Source organism: Mus pahari, chromosome 1 (genome assembly GCF_900095145.1).
Source record: "Mus pahari chromosome 1, PAHARI_EIJ_v1.1, whole genome shotgun sequence".
Classification (NCBI taxonomy): Eukaryota; Metazoa; Chordata; class Mammalia; order Rodentia; family Muridae; genus Mus; species Mus pahari.
The window spans coordinates 153,282,600-153,304,957 of record NC_034590.1 but is presented as its reverse complement, the minus strand read 5'-3'; the positions used below and the strand labels follow the sequence as shown (position 1 = coordinate 153,304,957).

General features: G+C 49.0%; 1 protein-coding gene across 1 annotated transcript in view; it reads left to right on the top strand.

Annotated features, from left to right (window-relative positions):
• Rrp12 (ribosomal RNA processing 12 homolog) overlaps positions 1 to 21,641 on the top strand; it is a 35,771-nt gene extending 14,130 nt beyond the window's left edge. The window contains exons 13-33 of the mRNA XM_021216101.2: positions 1,036 to 1,150; positions 2,680 to 2,822; positions 2,958 to 3,079; positions 5,109 to 5,173; positions 5,256 to 5,573; positions 5,760 to 5,827; positions 6,277 to 6,370; positions 8,205 to 8,363; positions 8,471 to 8,551; positions 8,748 to 8,853; positions 9,061 to 9,168; positions 9,638 to 9,795; positions 10,740 to 10,831; positions 10,979 to 11,146; positions 11,264 to 11,433; positions 11,643 to 11,768; positions 13,940 to 13,989; positions 16,178 to 16,244; positions 17,387 to 17,454; positions 17,721 to 17,803; positions 21,139 to 21,641. Coding sequence (XP_021071760.1) covers positions 1,036 to 1,150; positions 2,680 to 2,822; positions 2,958 to 3,079; positions 5,109 to 5,173; positions 5,256 to 5,573; positions 5,760 to 5,827; positions 6,277 to 6,370; positions 8,205 to 8,363; positions 8,471 to 8,551; positions 8,748 to 8,853; positions 9,061 to 9,168; positions 9,638 to 9,795; positions 10,740 to 10,831; positions 10,979 to 11,146; positions 11,264 to 11,433; positions 11,643 to 11,768; positions 13,940 to 13,989; positions 16,178 to 16,244; positions 17,387 to 17,454; positions 17,721 to 17,803; positions 21,139 to 21,241 — 2,464 coding nt within the window. The 3' untranslated portion in view covers positions 21,242 to 21,641. The remainder of the gene's footprint in view (positions 1 to 1,035; positions 1,151 to 2,679; positions 2,823 to 2,957; positions 3,080 to 5,108; positions 5,174 to 5,255; positions 5,574 to 5,759; positions 5,828 to 6,276; positions 6,371 to 8,204; positions 8,364 to 8,470; positions 8,552 to 8,747; positions 8,854 to 9,060; positions 9,169 to 9,637; positions 9,796 to 10,739; positions 10,832 to 10,978; positions 11,147 to 11,263; positions 11,434 to 11,642; positions 11,769 to 13,939; positions 13,990 to 16,177; positions 16,245 to 17,386; positions 17,455 to 17,720; positions 17,804 to 21,138) is intronic.
• The last annotated feature ends 717 nt before the right edge of the window (positions 21,642 to 22,358 follow it).

The window sequence follows — 22,358 nt, the reverse complement described above, 5'->3', positions numbered from 1 at the left end:
CTCTGTGGGAGATCAGCACCAGGCATGTATGTAGCTAGGCATTCAGGAAACAGAACCTAGACTGGTGAGATGGCTCAGCGGCTAAGAGCGCCAACTGCTCTTCCGAAGGTCATGAGTTCAAATCCCAGCAACCATATGGTGGCTCACAACCATCTGTAAAGAGATCTGACTCCCTTTTCTGGAGTGTGTGAAGACAGCTACAGTGTACTTACATATATAATAAATAAATCTGAAAAAAAGAAAAAGAAATAAAAGAAGGAAACAGAACCTGCTGGCCCTTGTGTTGTGCTAGGAGACTGGTATTAACACCTGTTACAGCTGGGAGAGATCATCTTAATAGTAAAAGGCTGACCATGGAGTCTGCTGGGTTATCCTCAACATCTGTGAGGAGCCTTTCACAGACATGGCCACAGTGTGCCAAGCAATCCCTGGAAAGGGGAGGGTCCTGAGTGTATCTCCTGGGTCTGTTTGTTCTATCTGGTACTCTGGGGACTAATAGGCAGGGACAGAGCACGGTAATGTTCCTGTATAGCCAGCGGGAGGTATGAGGGACTCTGAAGGAGTAAAGACTCGTGACCTCAGCTGGCCAACCCTGCTGCTCATTGGCCCTTTCTACCTAACGTCAGGGCCACAGATAAGCTGGGGGGAGATGGGGCCAGCCAAGTATACACAGGAAGACTTTTCCTCTCTGCTCAGGCCACCTGTTCCCAGCCATCCTCCCCCCTCCAGGTCAGGTAGAGAATGCATGGGACAGCATAGAACCCAGGCCGAGGAGTCCGGTGCAGTGACTGGCAGGTGGTTTCATGTCTCTGAGCCTCGGTTTCCTCATCTGACAATGGGGCATATTACTACATTACATTTCTCTTCAGTCAGTAGGACTATGTAACTAAAAGCATGTCTATGCGTTAGCTCTCTGCTTTGTCCTCCTGGGACCTTCCCCTCTACAAGCTAGTGAGGTCTGTGGCTCACAGTACCCACTCGTGTTATTTCCTGGGATGGTGAGACTGTGGCCCTGACTGTCTTGTTTCTTGGCAGGGCAGTGGAAGAGGGCCTCACATACAAATTTCATGCGGCCTGGAGCTCTGTGCTGCAGCTCCTGGGTGTCTTCTTTGAAGCTTGTGGAAAGCAGGCCCATCCTGTGATGAAGAAGGTGAGCTGGTGGCTCCTGGGGCCCGGGCACTGGTAGCACTTGGGTCCTTGGTCTGAGGGCTCTTAGCCAGGAAGAACATGTCTACACTTTACGTCCCCCATGTTGACAGTGCCCACAGCAGGTGCCTGGTACCATGGCTCCAGGTGACCAGTGTGGGAAGAGCAAGCAGGGTGGGCAGATGGAACCACCACACCAGCCCAGTTCCCTTGCTTGAAGGTGATTTACAATCCTGCGGGGCCCTGGCCCTGTTTTCTTTTTTTTTCAAATATCTATCTGTCTCTGTCTCTGTCTGTCTGTCTTTGATGTGCATTGCTGTTTTGTTTGCATGTATGAGTGTGTTAGATCAGAGGGAACTGGAGTTACAGATGGTTGTGAGCAGCTATGTAGGTGATAGGAATTGAACCCTCATCTTCTAGAAAAGCAGCCATGTTCTTGACTGCTGAGCCATCTCTCCAGCCCTCCTTTTAAACCTTAAAGGTTTATTTATTTATAAGAGTTTTGATCTGTATGTGTATATGTATGTATATGTGTGTGTGTATATGTGCGCGCGCGCACACACACACACACACACACACACACACACACATGTGCCTGATGTCCTAGGAGATGAGAAAGGGGAGGGGAGTCTTAGATTTCTTGGAACTAGAACTACAGATGGTTGTGACCCACCATGTTGGTACTGAGAACTAAATCCCAGCCCTCCGCAAAGCAGCAGTGCTCTTAACTGCTGAGCCATTTCTCCAGCCTCTCAAATTTTAATCCTCTAAATGCTGTGTAACCAGAGAGTACAGTGTTGATATTTTAAACAGCCTTAGATCTCAGGGTTTCTCCAGCCCAGGGTAAAATATCCAGGACCGAGAATCCTGAGTAGATCCCAGGTCAAGTTGCAGCTGGTGGATTAGCTCCTGGGTCTTTCTCATTTCTTCTTCTCCTTGCTTTCTGGTTCGGCTGGGTCGGGGTTAGAGGATTGGCAAACCAGGCAAGGCTATGAGAAGCAAGGTTGGTTGGTACTGAGGGGAACTGAAGAGCGCTCCTCGGCCCCCTCAGTACAAGCCACAGTTGGCTGTAGGCCAGCCTTGGTCACATCTTCCTATTCCTTAAGATAATTGGAATCTGCATTTGTGACATTTTATAGTTTTTCATGTTAAATGAAACTGACCTTTTAAAGGTCCTGGGCCTTAGGAAGGGATTGGACACACCACTGATTCAGTTGGATCATTAGTATGTATGAATAGATGAAGCGGTGGGCTTCATCTGTGTCCAGAATCTGGTTCCATCCTTTGGAAAGAAGCCTAGCCTGGTCTAGACCTTGGATCCCTTCTCTGAAATCTGGGTCTGTAACAAAACCATTAGAGAGTAAGGAGCCTTTTGATAAGTCAGCTACCATTCTCTGGTCAGCAGAAAGATTGCATGTTGTTTCTCGTATGCTGGAGCTTCATCACAGACCTCCACTGTGCTAGGCAATTGCTCTGCTGCAGCGTTACACCCTGGCCCTGCCATCATGTCTCTCTGTACCCTCTTTGTTCCAGTGCCTCCAGTCCCTGTGTGACCTGCGCCTCTCTCCTCACTTCCCCCACACAGTAGCCCTAGACCAGGCTGTGGGGGCTGCAGTGACCAGCATGGGTCCCGAGGTGGTGTTGCAGGCCGTGCCCTTGGAAATCGATGGCTCTGAGTGAGTGTGACCCTGCTTGGCTTCAGGAGACACATGCAGCTTGCTCTGTCCCAGGAAGGGTGTCCACTAAATGTTCCACACAGAGGGACCTTCAGTCTGATTCTGCCACCTCTTCTCACTGAACCCTTCCCACAGGGAGACTCTGGATTTCCCACGGAGCTGGCTGCTGCCTGTTATCCGCGATCATGTTCGGGAAACCAGGCTTGGTTTCTTCACCACTTACTTCTTGCCCTTGGCCACCACTCTTAAAAGAAAAGGTATGGATCCCTTGGCTGTGTGCATTCTGAGCCCCCTCCTCCCCACATCTAGGAGTCTCAGTTGAACAGAAAGTCTAGCATAAACATTTGGCAGTGTGCGCTCTTCTTAGAAGTGTAGAACTGGCCAGCAAGGGCTCCCTAGGGAGCCTCCACCCCCTGTGTCTTGAATCCTACTTGAATCCAAGGAAAGAGTTCAGTTCTTCTTTGTCATGGTAACCCTTTAGGTAGGTTTTCTTTTTTTTGTAATTTTGTGGTTTATATGTATGCAGCTGGCATCTGTATCCCAAGGTTCTGTATTATAGATTGAGTCAACTACAGAGATGATTCCCTAACTACTATTGTATAACAGTCCTTCATGTGGCATTTAATCAGACATCTAGAAGTGATTTAATGACTAGCAGAAAGAGTGTGTGTACCATTTTTCTATTAAAAAGACTTAACCATTTAGAGTTTCATTTCTAAGGGGATCCTATACCCAGTCCCTCATGGATACTGAGGGCACGCTCTATAGACTTTGATAAACCTACAGATGGATTTACAGGTGTATATGTTTATGTATATGTATATGTATATGGGTTCAAATTCATGGAGATCTCCCTGCCCTTACCTCCTGAGTGCTGAGACTGAAGGCATGCACCACCATGCCCTGCTACATCTTTGGTTTGTAAGCAACAAGGTTTTTAAGGATATTAAAATGATTATTGCCAGGAGGTAGTGGCACACGTCTTTAATCCCAGCACTCAGGAGGCAGAGGCAGGTGAATTTCTGTGAGTTTGAGACCAGCCTGGTCTATAGAGTAAGTTCCAGGACAGCCAGGGCTACACAAAGAAATCCTGTCTTGAAAAAAACCACCACCAACAACAAAATATATATATATATATATAGATAGATAGATAGATAGATAGATAGATAGATGTAGATATAGTTAATAATTTATTTGCTAATGGTATTTTGTTTTGTTGAGACCAGGTTTCATGTAGCCCATGTTGGCCTCATACCCAAGGTAGTTGAAGTGCTTAGTGCTTCAACCTCCTGAGTACTAGGGTTGCAGCCCTTAGTCCCTCTGCCTATTCCAGTGCTCATTTTAGCTATATTAAAGGAATATACAGGAAACATTTAAACAGAACGGTAAAAAACACCCAAAGAGAATTATTCTAAAATGTTACTGTAGTTTCCTTTTCTGATGTATTTTACTAAATTGGAATGATAACCTGTGTGTTAGTGATTTTACATAAAATCCTTTCTTACGGCTGGGGCTGTAGCTCAGTGTTAAGGTATGAGCCGATTTGTGTGAGACTTTGAGTTCAATCCTCAGTACTGCAAAGTGGTTTTTTTCCTTGTTAATAAAAACTTGTCAGCTGTGCAGTAGTGGTGCATGTGTTTAATCTCAGCACCCAGGAGACAGAGGCAGGCAGATCTCTGAGCTTGAGGCCAGTCTGGTCTACAGAGTGAGTTACAAGTCAGCCAAGGAAGGCTACATAGAGAAACCCTATCTCGAAAAACCAGGAAGAAAGTCTTCTTATTGGCAAGTAACTACAAAATGAGCCGGGCAGTGGTGGCATACTTGGGAGGCAGAGGCAGGCGGATTTCTGAGTTCAAGGCCAGCCTGGTCTACAGAGTGAGTTTCAGGACAGTCAGGGCTACACAGAGAAACCCTGTCTTGAAAAACAAAAACAAAAAAACAAAAAACAGAAAAACCTAAAAAAATGGGATGAGTCCGCATCTCTGTAAGCACTGGGATGTTGGTTTGTTTTCTTGAGGCACGGTGCCATTTAGCCTTGAATTAGATAAGTAGTTGAGGATGACCTTGAATTTCTGAGCCTCCTGAATGCTGGGATCATAGGTATCAACTATAATGCCTACATTCATAGATTTGTTTTCATTATTAGAATAATTAATGTTACTATTAATTGGGAGTTGTATTACCTCTATTTGTATCCTTATTGTAGGCCTTTTGGTTTTGGTAAAATGTGGCCGATAGGCCCAGAGGATATCTTGGGTCACACCATGTCTTTGTCACACCCTCCAGCAATGGACCTGGCTCAGGCAGGCAGCACAGTGGAGTCGAAGATTTATGATACCCTCCAGTGGCAGGTGAGGGTCAGCTGGGGAAGGAAGAAGGAAGGAGCATGCAGGGTATAAGTCACGTTTTAATTTCCAAATTCCTCCCTCCCAGATCTGGACCCTCCTGCCTGGGTTCTGCACAAGGCCCACAGATGTGGCTGCCTCCTTCAAAGGTCTGGCACGGACTCTGGGCACAGCTATCAGTGAACGCCCAGACCTGAGGGTCACTGTGTGCCAGGCCCTACGCACCCTCATCACTAAGGGCTGTGAAGCAGAGGCTGACCGTGCTGAAGTGAGCCGCTTTGCCAAAAACTTCCTGCCAATCCTCTTCAACCTGTATGGGCAGCCTGTTGCAGCTGGAGAGGCGGCAGCCCCTCGCCGTGCTGTGCTGGAAACCATCAAAACTTACCTCACCATAACTGAGTCTCAGGTGAGTGCTGGGGTGGGAGGGCTGCTGCTGGGCCTTGGAAAGGTCAAGATTCCACCTCCAGGCGCTGGAGTGGACTGGGGACTTCACACAGCAGTTGTGGCTGGGCTGGGGGACCTAAACCATGGGGACCAACTTAGGAACCTGCTGCTATGGTCACTCTGTTTCTTTCTCCATTGGGTCTGTTAGTTGGTGAATGGTTTCCTGGAAAAAGCCACTGAGAAGGTTCTCGATCCTGCCAGCTCTGATTTCACCAGGTAGGTGTTCTGGGCTTCCTCACTTGAGCTTGGTAGCTTTTGGGTTCACTCTAGAAGTCTTGAGATATCATGTTCTAGCTGTTCTGAGAGATCTGATTAGTTCATTATTACTGAAGAATGGAAAGAGGACGGCTCCTAAAGATAAATGGGTTCAATCCCAACTCCACCCCTTCCCAGCTTATGTGGCTTTAGACCAGTTACATACTCTAAGCCTCTAAGCCCTCATCTGTAGAGTAGGTGTAAGGATAGTCCCTGTAACGTGGCTTTTTGAAGACAAAGATAGTTGTGTAGAGCACCTGGTGCTCTGAGTGTTCCCTGAGGAGCAGCTACCTTGCTTACTTACCAAATGCCTCCGGGATTGGGGGGCGGGGGCTGGGCCCAGCCCTGAGTAGAAACAGCTCCTGTCCTTCTCTTGTCCTCTAAGCCCCTCCTGTTTGTCACTCTGGCAGATTGTCTGTCCTGGACCTGGTTGTGGCTTTGGCTCCTTACTCGGATGAAGCTGCCATCAGTAAGCTATACTCTACCATCCGACCCTACCTTGAGGTGAGCTCTTCTTTTCCTCATCTGCTATGTGCCCAGATCTTGCCCTGGCTCCTTCCACAGTGGTTTCCCTTAGGGTCCCTCGATGCCCATCTGTCACTAGGATGTACAGCTGTGCTCTAGTGGGTGTGAGGTGTGTCTTGTAGAACAAAAGCCACACTCCTTTCCTGTTGCCATTCTCGGCCTGCCCCAGCCTTCAGCCCTCCTATTCTTCCTTCTTCCACCTTTGACCAACTGTACCCTCGTTCTTTGAGACAGATATCCATGTATCTCAAACAGGCCTTGAACTTCCTTTCTGTATTGAAAGCTGGCCTGAAAGGCCTCATCCTCCTGCCTCTGTCTCCCAAGTGCTGTGAGTACAGGTTTACACCTCTGCACCTAGCCTTTAGTTTAGAGAGTTAGAGTCCTAGATAAGTCCTTTATTTTTATATCTCTCTCTCATTTTTATTTTTTATTTTTTTAGATTTTTGAGACAGGGTTTCCTTTTTTTTTAAAGATGTATTTATTTATTATATGTAAGTACACTGTAGCTGTCTTCAGACACTCCAGAAGAGGGCGTCAGATCTTGTTAAGGATGGTTATGAGCTACCATGTGGTTACTGGGATTTGAACTCTGCACCTTTGGAAGAGCAGTCGGTGCTCTTTCCCACTGAGCCATCTCACCAGCCCAGGGTTTCCTTTTTTGGTTTCTCTGTGTAGCCCTGGCTGTCCTGGAACTCACTCTGTAGATCAGGCTTTTCGAACTCAGAAATCCACCTGCCTCTGCCTCCCAAGTGCTGGGATTAAAGGCGTGTGCCACCACTTTTTATCTCTTTTTAAAAGTCTTATTTCATGTATTATTTGTGTGTTAAGATGAGGGTGGCTGAGAGTCTGAGGACAATTTTGTAGATTCGGTTCTCTCCTTCCGCCTTCTGTTGGTTCCCAGGATTTAGCTCAGGTTATCAGGCTCATGTAAGCAGGTAATAACATTTACCTGCTGAGCCACTTTACTGGTGCGTTTGGTTTTTCTTTTTCTTTCTTTTTTTTTCCCTTTTCTTTTTTCTTTTTTCTTTTTCCTTTTTTCCTTTTTTTTTTTTTTTCCTAGATGCACTCAGGTTCTCCTGGATGCGGGGCATGCCCTCTGAGCCACACCCCCGAGGTCTTGTTTAGAGCTGGCCTGACTATGCCTTTGTGCATGCTTATTGCCCTGTCTACAATGCTTACAGTGTGTAGAGTTCAGCCCAGTAGCACCCTCCTGAGGACCAGTTCCCCTGTTCCCCGCCAGTTCGTATAGAGGAAGATGTGCAGGCGGACACAGATGTCCAGGGCAGGCTGGGATGAGCTGGGAGAGGCCTGGGAACTCCTTCAGATTAGAGGAGAACGCTCGAGTCAGAGAGTGCCAGGTGTCTCACCCCTAACTTACTCTGCTGCCTGCTGCCCAGGCTGGCTGGCTGCCAGTTACTACTTTTATTTTCTTAGATTTGATTCTATTTTATGTGTGTTTTGCCTGCATTGTGTGCCTGCTGTCACATAGATGAGAAGAGGGCAGCAGCTCCCCTGAAGGTTGTGATCTGAAGGTGGAGTTACAGTTGTGAGATGCCATGTGGGTGCTGAGAATGGAGCTGGGTCCTTTAAAAGAACAAGTACTTTGAATCACTGACCCCTCGCCTCAGCCCCTTAGCTGTTATTTAGTGGCGGTGAGAAGAATGGATTGGAAAACCAGTCTGGCTTTGTCCTGAAGCTATGGCTTCTGTTTCCAGACCAGCTTCTCTCTGAATCCTCTCTAGTAGGTGCTTGGGGAATGTCACGGGATGGAGTGGGACCCAGCCCCCTTTCTTATTATCTCCGCGTTTCTCAGAGCAAGGTGCATGGGATACAGAAGAAGGCCTACCGTGTGCTGGAGGAGGTGTGTGCCAGTTCTCAGGGCCCCGCAGCCCGCTTCGTGCAGAGCCACCTGGACGATCTGAAGAAGACACTGCTAGACTCGCTTCGGAGCACATCCTCGCCTGCTAAAAGGGTGAGGACGCCGGGCTGCTTAGTCTGCAAGGGAGGGAGGGCGTCAACAGGCACACCCAGGGGTCAGGGTGACACTGGAGGACCCCAGTGTTGTTGTTGTGCCCACAGCCCCGTTTGAAGTGCCTCATACATATTGTGAAGAAGCTGTCGGCTGAGCACGAGGAGTTCATAGCAGCCCTCATCCCAGAGGTGAGGGGTGTGGGAGATGTGGGTTTTGTGATTTCTTAGTGTGGATTCCAACAGAGGGCCGTGAAGGGAGAGCTGTAGGTAACAGTGGGAGCACACGCTCCCTACACTGCCTAGTGCGTGTGTAGGCGTGCGTAGGCGTGCATAGCTTACCCAGGCCGCCCCTCAGTTCCATGTCCTGACAAGGCTGTTTGGCCAGGTGATCCTGTGCACCAAGGAGGTGTCAGTGGGTGCACGGAAGAGTGCGTTCACTCTGCTGGTGGAGATGGGCCACGCTTTCCTGCGATTTGGCTCCAGCCAAGAAGGTGAGACTGTGGGCTGAGAGCTGGGGTGGACAAACTGCCTTCAGGCCGAGAGAAGAGTCTTAAAGCCTCCATCCGGTCTTAGGGAAAAGGTGGAGGGGACACCTTGTCTTGTTCTGCCTGTGGCTTTGAGTGGACTACACTGAAGGCCGATAGTGCCTATCCCTGAGCACCCTGGCTTCGAATAAGTGTCCTCCTCTCTGTCCTCAGACGCTCTGCAGCGGTACCTTGTCCTCATCTATCCTGGCCTTCTGGGTGCAGTTACCACAGTCAGTTGCAGCATTTTGGCTCTGACCCACCTCTTGTTTGAGTTCAAAGGTAAGTGTTTACCTGAAGATCTGGGGTGCTGTCATGGTAAAGAATGCCCCAAATCAGGACAGGGTGACACCAGAATGGGGAAAAGCGTCAGGATGCAGCAAACAGACCCAGAACCAGGCCCTGTCTGCTTCCTAGTCTCTTCCCACAACATTCTCCCTTCATCCTTACATTCGCACCACCCATCAGCTATAGGCCCCAGTGTCCTGGGACTTTTGTCAGATTGGTCAGAAAGAGGGTTGGCCTGTCCCCGTGTCTTAGTTCTGGTCCCTCCTCTTACCAACCACATCGAGCCTTGAGCATCTTTACTAACCTCTCAGAACCCCTGCTAGGCTCTAAGATGGAAGACACATGGATACTCCATGGGTGGTATTCAAGCTGTTAGACCCAGAAAGGCCCTGAGAACATCTGACCTGTGGGTGGGTCTTGGGTTTGAGGGGCTCTGGTATCTGACAGCAGCCCCTGTGCACAGGGCTGATGGGAACCAGCACAGTGGAGCAGCTCTTGGAGAACGTGTGCCTGCTGCTGGCCTCTCGAACCCGTGATGTGGTCAAGTCTGCACTAGGCTTCATCAAGGTGGCCGTGGTGGTCATGGACGTGGTGCACCTTGCTAAGCACGTGCAGCTAGTGGTGAGGCTCCATTGTGTTCGCTGGGGGGCAAAAGTGAACTCCATGGGAGGGACTCTGGTCACATTAGTTCAGAATGTTTTCACTATTGCTCTGAGCAACAGACGGACATTAAGGAGCCCTAGAGGGGCTTGTAGGAGAGTGCTGACTGACAAAGAAGGCACAATGCTCATAGTGTCTCTTATTACCCTATGTCCCAGAGCAAAGGCCAAGGGACAGGGCTTCTTCCATGTTGCACAGATAGAGAAACAGGCAGGTACTTATTTTCAAGGTCTAGCCTCAAGACTGCAGCACTCTTTCTTTGTAGGGTCACTCTTCCCATCCCTGCCAGGGCACAGAGGATCTGAAATGTCCCTTGGGGTAAAGTCTCTGGACTTCCAGCTGGCAGAGTCACATGGCCCTCAGATCTCTCTTGCATATCTTTTCTGAGTCAAACCTTAGCTTCAAGGAAGGACGCAGAGATAGATACTCTCCAGAAGCCGTCAGCCTAACTGGGAGCCAAAGGTTTAAGGCATGGCTAGGATGGAGATCTGCTGTATCTCTTTATATTTAGAACTTCCTGAATCCCACCAAGGGTATGTGGGGACCTTGTTCTCTGCCCCCACTGCAGACCTTACAGATAAGTGGTGACTTTATGGCCACTTGGCAGTCGGGTGAGCCTGTGTTGGTATTGGTTTCTGTCCCATCGATTTGCTTTAAACGAACCATTGGAAGAACATATGGAGAGTGTTTAGTTGTCATCTCGGAAGGATAATCACAGCTGTGGTATGAAAGAGGGCATAGAGGAAAGATGGGATTCCAGAGTAAGGAAACGTAGTTGAGCCAGGGAAGGGGTGGCCTGAGAACAGGGCAGCCAGTACCTCCCCTTCGCTAGGCCCAGCTCTACTGTACAGCAAGGGAAGGTGGGCACCATGCTCCCTCTGACACCCTGGTGCTCTGTCTGCTAGATGGAAGCCATTGGAAAGTTGTCAGATGACATGCGACGGCACTTCAGGATGAAGCTTCGGAACCTGTTCATAAAGTTCATCCGCAAGTTTGGGTCTGTGCTTGAATGGGGTGGGGTAGGAGTATGGGGTTCTTGGTTTTAGGGGGCCACAGGGAAGGCTACTGGTTCCTGAACAGCTCCTGCCCCTGAGGAGGGATCCCTGGCAAGTACCTCTAGACAACCCTTCTCTGTCCCACTCAGATTTGAGTTGGTGAAGGGTCTGCTACCTGCAGAATACCACAAAGTCCTGATAAACATCAGAAAGGCTGAGACCCGAGCCAAGAAGCATCGCGCCCTGAGCCAGGCTGCTGTAGAAGAGGAGGAAGAGGAGGAAGAGGAAGAGGAGCCTGTCCAAAGCAAAGGTGACAGGTAAAACCATGGCATAGCCACAAGGCCTTAGTCTACCCCCACCCAAAGTCTGTCCTGGCAGTGCCTTAGGTCCCCCTTGTCCCAGAAGTGTGTTGATGTTAGACTTCTCTAATTTAGCATTGAAGAGATTTTGGCTGACTCTGAGGATGAAGATGAGGAAGAAGAAAGAGGCCGGGGCAAGGAGCAGCGGAAGCTGGCACGACAGAGGAGCCGGGCGTGGCTGAAGGAAGGTGGTGGCGATGAGCCCCTCAACTTTCTGGATCCCAAAGTGGCCTATCGAGTCCTTGGTGAGCAAGAGCAGTTGACCTAGGAACCTAGGGTTGACCTGCCCTGTTGCTGGGTTCATGGGTGCTAGGCAGGGGTTGGCTTCTGAGGATGGCCTGTGGGCAAGGGCTAAAAGTCCCCTAGTTGAGAGCTTTGGTGTCGGGAGCACTCCGAGGGAGGAAGAGTTGGTTAGGACTGACCTGACTCACCTCATACCAAACCACTTCACTAGCCACCCAGCCTGGGCCCGGGCGGGGCAAGAAGAAGGACCATGGCTTCAAGTTGAGCGCTGATGGCCGGCTGATCATACGGGAGGAAGAAGATGGAAGCAAGGTGGAGGAAGAAGATGGCACTAAAGGTAGGGGTCTCCACAGAGGAACAGTTTGCTCTGGCAGCTGGGGCCAGGACTCTGCTGGCTTGATGCTCATTTATGCACTTGAGGGCTTTTGGCCTATTCATATAGTTTGTTGAGGAAGCATAGAAACAGATCTGAGAAGTTGACCCATAAGGCAACCTGAACATTCCGCCTCCTCAGATTCTCCTGAGCACACTAAACATATTTAATTTAATTTAATTTATTTATTTATTTATTGGTTTTTTGAGACAGGGTTTCTCTGTATAGTCCTGGCTGTCCTGGAACTCACTTTGTAGACCAGGCTGGCCTCAAACTCAGAAATCCGCCTGCCTCTGCCTCCCGAGTGCTGGGATTAAAGGTGTGCGCCACCACGCCCGGCTAAACATATTTTATTTTTATTTCATATATTCTCTATTATTCTCTATACTTACTAACTTATCTATGTTTTGTTTGTTTGTTTGTTGGTTTGTTGGTTGGTTGGTTTTTTTCAAGTCAGAGTTTCTCTGTATAGCCCTGGCTGACTTGGAACTCTGTAGACCAGGTTGGCCTTGAACTCAGAAATCTGCCTGCCTCTTCCTTCTGAGTGCTGGCATTATAGGCTTGCGCCGCCACCACCCAGCTTCCCAGGATTTTTGGTTTTGTTTTTGTTTTTCGAGACAGGGTTTGTCTGTAGAGCCCTGGCTGTCCTGGAACTCACCCTGTAGACCAGGCTGGCCTCAAACTCAGAAATCCACCTGCTTCTGCCTTCACCTCCCAAGTGCTGGGATTAAAGGCATGCACTACCACTGCCCAGCTTGACTTTATTTTTTTTAATGTAGTATACATACAACAATTTAAACAAAACTTGAGGAAACTCCCCTCACTGTGCATGATGTGAGCACCTCTTCATGGTGTGAACATCTCTTCTGCTTCTTTTTCCTTATTCCTTTTCTGTTGTTCAGTTCAGTTTGGTTTGGTTTTTTAATGGAAACCAGCTGAACCCTAAGCTGATTGAGTGACAGGTAGAGCCATGCCTTGGAAAAGAGCGTCAGCCTTCCCAAGCACAGTGTCCACTCAGTAAGGGAGCATTGCCTGGAGTGCTTCTATCCCTAGCACTGGCTCCTTGGCTCTCGCTGCTGAGCTGTGGGTCTTTGATTCACCTGCCTTCCTGACTTCCTGACACAGGCTCTTTTGCCCCTCACTTGCCAGCTGCTTATCTGCTGGCCCCCGTGTATGTGCTTAATATAGAGGTGGCTCGTGCTGTTCCTTAGACTGTCTCTTCTCTGCTTCCCTCGCACCCTTTGTGCTCTTCGGGTTCCTGTAGACTCTATGCCTGCCGTTCCTGTAGCTGGGGAGCCCCCTCTCCTTAAGAAAACACACTAACTATTCCTTTGTGTTGTCTCTAGCATCCCCTAGCCGCTGGGCCTCATCCCGCACAGAACACCCACATGCTAGTTGTCATTCTTCTATACCTCTTTAGTCATAGGCTGGTTTATTTTCTTGCAGTTCTGGGGACTGAACCCAGCACCTGGTACATGCTAGGACAGTGCTCCACTGAGCTACATTCTCAGCCACTACGCATGCTGTCTTTATTGTCTTCTGCCTATTGCTTTGCTGGAATCTCTTCCTCCAGATGGTCAGCTTCATACTTCTCTATTATTCCCACATGGTGCCAGTACACAGAGTGAGCAAAAAAGCTTGCTTGCTTTCTTTCTTTCTTTCTTTCTTTCTTTCTTTCTTTCTTTCTTTCTTTCTTTCTTTCTTTCTTATTTTTTGGTTCTTTTCTGAGACAGGGTTTCTCTCTGTATCCTGGCTGTCCTGGAACTCACTCTGTAGACCAGGCTGGCCTCGAACTCAGAAATCACCTGCCTCTGCCTCCCAAGTGCTGGGATTAAAGGTGTGCACCACCACTGCCCAGCACAAAAAAAGCTTTTTGATTAGGAGGGTAAAATTGTCTTTTTGCTAAGTGAGGACAGATATGACATGGGGCTGACTCTCTCCGAGTCACTCACATCTTGAAGGGGCGGAATGGTTAAAGTGGAGGAGGGACAGCAGTTTGGTTTCCTGTGGAAAAAGGACACAGGTCTGGAGAGGGCAGTTTTCTAGACTCTTGTCTTCCTGCTAAAGAGAGGACATGGGATACGGTTGGTTAGGGATGCCCAGCTGCTCATGAGCCTTCTGCCCTCTGACTCCAGGGGAAGATGAAGACATGACTGATGCGATGGACGATGCCCGCGTGAGAAGTGTGAGTAATCGTGGCCTCACCTGGCTCAGAGCTCCCATGCCCCAGTCCCACACACACACAACTATGTATCTGCCCTTCTCCCTTAGTGCAAGAGATTACTGGGGCAGTGTAGATGGGCATGCAAAGCGAATCAGCATAGAGCATGCAGGTAATCAACAGCCCCATGTTGCCTTCTGGCAAACCGGGCCCCGGCAGCTGATTTATTGTTAAGAACAGATCAGAAGGTGGGGAGGTGGCTCAGGGGCTAGGGTTAGGGTATTAGAGGGCTGGAGCGGGAACTCAGGGGTTAAGAGTACTTCTCACTCTTGTAGATGACCAGGGTTTGGTTTCCAGCACCCAGATGTTGGCTTACAACTATCCATAACCCCAGTGCCAGGAGATCTGATACCCTCTTCTAGCCACCATGGTCATCAGGCACATAAGTGGAACACAAACATACATGCAAATGAAACACTCATATGAACCAAATTTAAATATATATGAAAAAGAATGTATCGGGAGTGATGCTATTTGGAGACCGAGTGAAAACCATGCAGGAAAGCCATGTAGAGTGAAGAGAGTGAGGAGCAAGAGCTTCTCAAGGATGCCCCAGGGGAATCGCGTGTGGCCTGTGCTGCCCGCCTGCGCAGGCCATCCCGTGTGACCCAGCTCTGCTTCCGAGGGCTTCCCTGTCTGCGGTCTACTCTTTCTGCTCTTTTCTTTTTTTTTAAAGATTTATTTATTTATTATATGTAAGTACACTGTAGCTGTCTTCAGACACTCCAGAAGAGGGCGTCAGATCTCGTTACGGATGGTTATGAGCCACCATGTGGTTGCTGGGATTTGAACTCTGGACCTTTGGAAGAGCAGTCGGGTGCTCTTACACACTGAGCCATCTCACCAGCCCCTCTTTCTGCTCTTGCTTCAGCCTCAGTCCAGTCTCACCGTGCTGTGAATGAGCCTGTCACTATACCCAGTCTCTGGGCTCCAGTCCGGGGTTCTGTGTAGAGTCCTTGGTGTGTGGAGAGCTTGGTACTTAGTGGTGCTGACTGAGTTGTAGCTGTTCTTTATCATTGTTCATATCCCCATACATTATTCTGGTTGAGGCCTCACTGATTTTTGGAACCTTCACAGGGGTCCTGGTGATCTCTTGGCAGCTGCCTCCTCTTCCTGGCCAGCAAGGACTGACCACAGCCCTCTGTAGGTAGATCTCAGCTTAGAGATAGAAAGATCAGACATCTCCCAAAGCAGCAAGAGCAGTCTAGTGATGACCACATCAGTGGCTGGGTCCTACAGTCAGCTCCTGACACCAACATCCCAAAGTCCTCCGTGGCAGCTGCTGAGTCCTCCTGTATGCATGGTTCTGGAGCATAAGATGCTTGGGGCCACGACATCCTTGGTGGAAGACCAGTTAGTGGGCTAACCTTGGCTAATAAAGCTCAGCCATCATCCTCTGTTGTACAGCCTGAGTCCCATATCTCCAGTTTCTGGTCCTTACTAAATCTCCACAGTTCTTACTATAGCCAGCAGACCTGGCATCCATATTACTGGACACATGTTCAGTCTGATCCTTTGGCCTGGCACCCCTAGCCCTCTCACCTCGTCCACGAACTTAGAAAGCTTCCAGGCCGGTGTCAAAGACCACAGGATAGGAGCCAGCCTTGGGAGCTAGGTCACCCCTGGATAACCCACCCATTATGTAGCATCTTTGCTTGATTGCTAGTGCCTGAGCCCATAATCCTGTGGGCTGCCCTGTGACAGGTCTTCTCTTCCTGTGCATTCCTAATATTGGTATCAGGCTGTATCATACTTATAACTTCTGTGAACCTATTGTCCATTGAGGGACTGTAATGAATAGCTTGTAATAGTAGCTTCCACCTACCCAGATACTGATGAGGGAAAGAGGTGGAACCTGGCTGATGTCAGGTTTCCAGCTTCCTTCAACAGTGTTGGGGTGTGAAGAGGGAAACTTAGTTGTGAGAATGCAGGACAGAACCCTGTCCCCGCCCCAACTGTGCGATATGAGATCATCACTCTTCCTTTGTTGGCTTGCACTTGTGTGCAATTGGGGCTGAGAGCTTGGCAGAGGGCCTTTGTCACCAAGGCAGGTGACTGCTGCTGTTCCCGCCCCTGCTCCCGCCCACCCTCATTAGTAGTGTAGTCCTGGCCCTTTGCTCACTGCCCCCCTGCTTATTGTGTCTTTCTATAGAAGAAGAAGCTTAAGCGGCAGAGGGAGGACGAGGAGGACGAGCTGGAGATCCCACCTCGGTACCAAGGTAAGGTATCCTTTCTTTCCTCGGACATGAATCCCCTCTCTGCCTCAGGCTGGGGAAAGAGAAAGGAAGGCAGAACCATGAAGTTGGACTCAGTTGACAACTCCACAGATTGGCTGACCAATCTGTTGTCAGCCTGAGTCAGGACTAGTCTGAGGGACAGAAGATGCTAGCTCAGAGAACCTAAGGGTTAGGTTTGCCCATGGTAGATCTAGCCCTTTTGACAAGCCCCTTAGTTCAGCTCCTTCCTACCCAGCCGTCCTTCTTTGAGACTCCTGAGTAGCCCTTGTAAAATGTTAGCCTCTTTTGAATACCCCAAGATCAGGCCCTGGTCAGAGGGTTCCTCGCCACAGTGGAAGCAACAGAGTGGCTCCTCTGCTTCCTTCCTCCTGAGTGGTACCACAGGGTCTGCCTCGGTTCTGCTCATGGTACATCTGGAGGTCCAGAACTATGGAGGCAGTCTCTGATCTGGTAGCAGTTTGTTCTCTGGACCCCATGTCATCCTGACCCTGCTGTAGGAACTAACTATGGCTTGACTTAGCCTCTGCATCCACAGCCTGGCTCCCTCCTGCACTAAGATAGCATTGTGGGTAAAAAGCCTTATAATCCACGGGACGAGAGGCCTGGGCTCAGGACAGCCTGCCCAGCCGTTACTTAGCTTCCTGATCTCCTTCCCGCACACTGCTTCCCAAAGAGTTAAAGTTTGTCATCAGAGAGGCTTTCTGAGTTGTCATTGTGGGATTCCATCTGACTTGAAGGTAGAGCAGAAGTGACCAGCTGAGCCCAGGCAGGTTTCCTTGCCTGCCTTAGTAAGGTCCAGTCCCCACCTTCATGGTGGGGGAAATAGCTGCCTCTGTGCCAGAGGGAGAACAGGGTGGGCACAGGCGGCGGCGGTTAGGAGTGTAACTTTGGAGAATATGGGTCCTTTGTGACAGTGCCAAGTATATAAGGACTCATAAGTCCCCAGGAGTCCTGGGCACTGTCTCTTCAAAGGACGACTTTGGTCATTGCCTGCCAGGGTATGGAACCAAGTTCCTAGCCTTTTGTCCATCATCTTCCGAGAGGCCCTTTGAGGGGTGCCTCTTGCCTTCCTGAGGGGCCCTCTCTGGCTCTGCCTGACTCATGATCTCTGGACTTCTCTCTAGCTGGAGGCTCTGGCATCCATCGCCCTGTGGCTAAGAAGGCTGCGCCTGGAGCTGAATACAAGGCCAAGGTGAGAGCTGCGGACTGGGGGATCATGAAGAGCAAGGAGGGTCTGTGTCCGGCACCGTCCTAGGCCAGACAGGCCAGAAAAGAAAAGGGGCACTTCAGTCATGGTATTTGAAGTTGGAGGCCTTAGCAAATGGCCTTTCAGAACCATAGAAAATAAACTGTAAAGCTAGCTGAAGTCGGGGGCGGGGAAGGAACTCCACACCCTGGCTCACTCTAAGGCTCTGCCTTTTGTTTGTCTTTGCCTTTGCTGTTTCTCTTGATGAGCAGAAGGCAAAAGGCGATGTGAAGAAGAAGGGCCGCCTGGATCCCTATGCTTACGTCCCACTCAACAGATCCAAGCTCAACCGCAGGTATGGTGGTATGACAGCATGCGGGCTCCTCCCGGGGCAGGTTTCTTCCGTGTGTGTCTGTGCCTCTGTGTGTATGAATGTGAAGTCTAAAAGTCAACCATCAGTTGTCATGATTGGTCTTCATGTTTTCTTGAGATAGTTCTCCCTGACTGTGTAACCTGGCAAAGGTCAGGTCTCCCGCATCCCCTGAGATTTTGAGTCGCTACTCCTGGCTGTTTATATGGGTGTTGAGGGCCCATCTTGTCAGCACTGTATGGGCCAAATACAACCCAGCCCTGTTTTTTTTTTTGTTGTTGTTGTTGTTGTTCTTAACATTCTGACTTTTAATACAGTTCCTCATGTTGTGATGATCCCCAACCATAAAATTATTTTGCTGATTCTGAATAACTAATTTTGCTGTTATGTCATAATGTCATCTCTTAATGATGGGCACCCATAGCCAGCTGAGTGCTACCTCGGCCTTGTGCTCGCGTCCCTGATGGGTTTTGTAAGCATGGCACACTCCTTAGCTGGAGTTGAGTGACCAACACGAGCGATGGGAGAAACTCCAATTTGTAAGCTGACTCCACCTTGGGTCTGCTTGTCCCTGGTTTGAACTGTGGTTAATAGAAATACCACCAACAATTCCAAGAAGAAACTGCCCTGGGCCAGAGCCAATCAGGGGAATAGAGGGGAAAGTGCCTACCATTCCAAAGGTTACAGATAAATTGCTCATCACTGACCAAACCCTGTGCACCCAGATACCTCTAGCGAAATAAGGCAACTGACAGGCAGGAGACCCCCCGCTTCCTGCTCAGACTAGTATAAAAACCCTGCCTAGTAGAGGCTCAGGGCTCTCAGCACAAATCTGGTGTGTTCCAGCCCTGTTTTTATTTTACTTTATTTTTATATTTATTCATTTTGAGTATGTGTGTATGTGAGACATTTATGAGTCAGTTCTCTCTACCCAGGGATTAAATCTTCCAAGGATTAAGCTCAGGTTATCAAGTGTGGCCACAGTGCACTTACCTGCTGAGCCATCGTGCCAGCCCACTTATTTTATCTTATATTTATTTATTTATTGGGTTTTTTGGAGAAAAGGGTGTGCCCCCCATCCCCTCCAGCACTGACTGTCCTAGAAGGTGTTTTGTAGACCAGACTGCCTCAAACCTAGAGATCCACCTGTTTCTACCTCTCCTGTGTTGCTGTGCATCACCACTACCAGGCTCAGTTTTTATTTTTATTTTTTAACCTGTATGGTATTGTTGATTTGAATTGCTGTGTGTGTGAGACACAGAAAGAAAGGCTGCCCCATGCCCATGTAGCTCTTATTGGCCTCATGCTCACTATCTAGCCAAGGCTGCCTTTGAACTTTTTTTTTTCTGTAAGATTACTTTGCCAGGGGGTTTATCTGTGTGTTCAAGACCAGCCTGGTCTACAAAGCAAGTTCCAGGACAGCCAGGGCTACACAGAGAAACCCTGTCTTGAAAAACGAGAGAGAGAGAGAGAGAGAGAGAGAGAGAGAGAGAGAGAGAGAGAGAGAGAGATTGGCCAGGCCGTGGTGTGGCACACACCTTTAATCCTAGCACTGGGGATTAAAGGCAGGCATAGACAGGCAGATCTCTAAGTTTGAGGCCAGACTGGGCGTGGTCTACAAAGCTAGTTTTAGGAAAGCCAAAGCTACACACTGAGAACCTTGTCTTAAGGGAAAAAAACAAAACAAAAAGATTTAAGATTTATTTTTAATTGTGTGTGTGTGTGTGTGTGTGTGTGTGTGTGTGTGTGTGTGTGTGTGTGTGTATGCGCACGCATGTGCATGCGCACTTATGTGCTGCACACGCTTTGATTTCCTGGGAAGCCAGAAGAGGGTGTGAGATGCTCTGGAGCTGGAGCTAGAGAGAGTTGTGAACCTCTAAATGGAGACATTGGGCTTGAACTTAGGTCCTCTGTAAAAGCTATCTGTGTGTGCTCTTGATCCTTGAGCCATCTCTACAGCTCCCTGACCTTGAACTCTTGATCTTCCCGATTATGGGAGTGAGCACTATGCCTTGTTGGAACTATCTTCTAAAACCTAATTGTGGGGTTAGGGACACTTGTTGCTCTTGCACAGCACCCACATGGCAGCTCACAACCATTTGTAACTCTAGTTCCTAGACATCTGACGCCCTCTTCTGGCCTCTTCAGCACCAAACACATACCTGGGATACATACACACATGTAAACAAAACACTCAAACACATAAAATAATAAATATGAAAAAAATACGTTTTAAAAACCTAAAAGCAGGGCTGGTGAGATGGCTCAGTGGGTAAGAGCACCCGACTGCTCTTCCAAAGGTCCAGAGTTCAAATCCCAGCAACCACATGGTGGCTCAGAACCATCCGTAACAAGATCCGACTCCCTCTTCTGGAGTGTCTGAAGACAGCTACAGTGTACTTACATATAATAAATAAATAAATCTTTAAAAAAAAAAAACCTAAAAGCTCATCAGATACGCCTCCTTGAAACCCTTTTCCCTCTTATTTTCTCATTCTTCCTTAAAATAATTCCTGATTTTAAGTCACATAGAGATTCTGGAATATATGCATTCTGCATAGTCACTATCTTTTTTGTTGTTTTGGGGTGTTGTTGTTTTATGAATTATTTATGTATATGAGTACACTGTAGCTATCTTCAGACACACCAGAAGAGGGCATCAGATCCCATTACAGATGGTTGTGAGCCACCATGTGGTTGCTGGGAATTTAACTCAGGTCCTCTGGAAGAGCAGCCAGTGCTCTTAACCTCTGAGCCATCTCTCCAGCTCCCATAGTCACTATCTAATAGTTTTCATTTGCTTTTCCTATCTTCCTCTTGTTGAGAGTTTGTTTATTTCACTTTGATCATTGGGTGGGGCTTTTTGGTATAGGTATGGGGAGCACATGAGGTATGCAGGGGTGCTTGCAAATGTTATGTTCCTGGGACGATGAGTTCCAAATGGAAGTTACAGGGAGGTGTCTGCAGATGGGCCTTTAGCAGGAGGGATGGTTGGATAGAGCAGCCCTAACCTTATCTGAGTTCATTAGAGGAAAGATGGAGGGGGGCTCTCTTCAGGGGATGTGTACAATCACCAGGTCAGGACATACAGGGTCTGCCTATTTCACCCTGGCTAAGCCAGGGGTGCCCATCATTTGATTGGTTGTTTTTCTGTTGAGACCAGGTTTCCTACGCGGATCTCAAACTGTCATTGAACTTGCCATCCTCAGCCTTCCACAAGCTGGGATCACAGTCCTGCACCTCCATGTACCAACACTGTAAAGAGAGAGAACTACCTGTTCTCAGTGAGACACAGCCCTTTTGTTCTTGTCTTCCCGCAGGAAGAAGGTGAAGCTCCAGGGACAGTTTAAAGGTCTGGTGAAAGCTGCCCAGCGGGGATCGCAGGCAGGACACAGACTCCGCAGAAAGGATCGCAGGTCCTGAGTCCTTCTGGGGAATGGAGCTGTTCTCTGCTGGGGAATGGAGCTGTTCTCTGCTTCGGTCCAGGGCCCCTTTCTAGCTCCCATGATATTTAACACCAACTGCAGGTGTGAGCCTTGCTGAACCTGGACATTCATTGGAAGAGGACTTATTTCTAAGAGAGATCCCTAGGATTTTGGAAACTAATGTCCTTTAGAACATTGTCAACATCTAGGAGTGGAAACCTGACGATGCTACCTCTGAGAAGGCCTTAAGTGGTGCTCTGCTTTCTGTCCAACGTGGCCATGAGAGCAGAGTGCTGACCGTNGTCTGCGTGTGTAAGATCTGCTGTAACCAGGCGTAGAATAAATGTGCGTGGCCATGCATCAGCCCCGATGAGTAGCTTGACTCCTTCCTATCCAACCCCCAGTAGTCTGTCTAGCCCATAACCTTCACCTGTGTCATGAGGGCTCCCTGAATCAGAAGTGGCATTAGGAGGTGGAAGGTGCAGAGAATACTCCATGGCTGGTTGCTGGATCACAGGGTCGAGCGCCAGGGACCTGGACCAGGCAGACGGAGACCATGCTGACAGCTCTCAGAGCTGCATCTTGAGCTGCCCCTGTTCATAAGCCTCTAACAGCATCTATGTTCATTGACTCAGCAGAGCTACTGAGCCCTTCCTATCTTCAGCAGTCATTGAAGGAACCAAAGCAGAGAACGTAGAGGAATGCGCCCCCCTTGCTTGCTCGGCTTGTTCCCGTATACCTCCCAGCACCACCGCCCAGGGGTGGCACAGGCTGCGCCCTCCCACATTAGTCAAAAAAAGAAAGAAAAAGCCCTACCGAGTGCAGCCCATTCCTCTTGATGACCCAAGCTGTGTCAACAGACAAAAAACTGGCCAGCACACCCATCTTCCCTCATTCTTTTTTGTAGATCCAGCCGTGCACTGTAATTCCCACTGGCCCTTTGCAGTGCTCCAAGATCACTGGACCTATCAGCCCAGAAGCAGAGGGCCCTAGTGCTGTCTGCACGCTCTGGTACAGGGAGTATGCTTTGTCATGATGACCGAGTTCTGGCTCTTATCCTTTCCCTCAAGGCCGGGCTTTTCTGTACAGCCCTAGAGGGCCTGCCTGGGACTCAT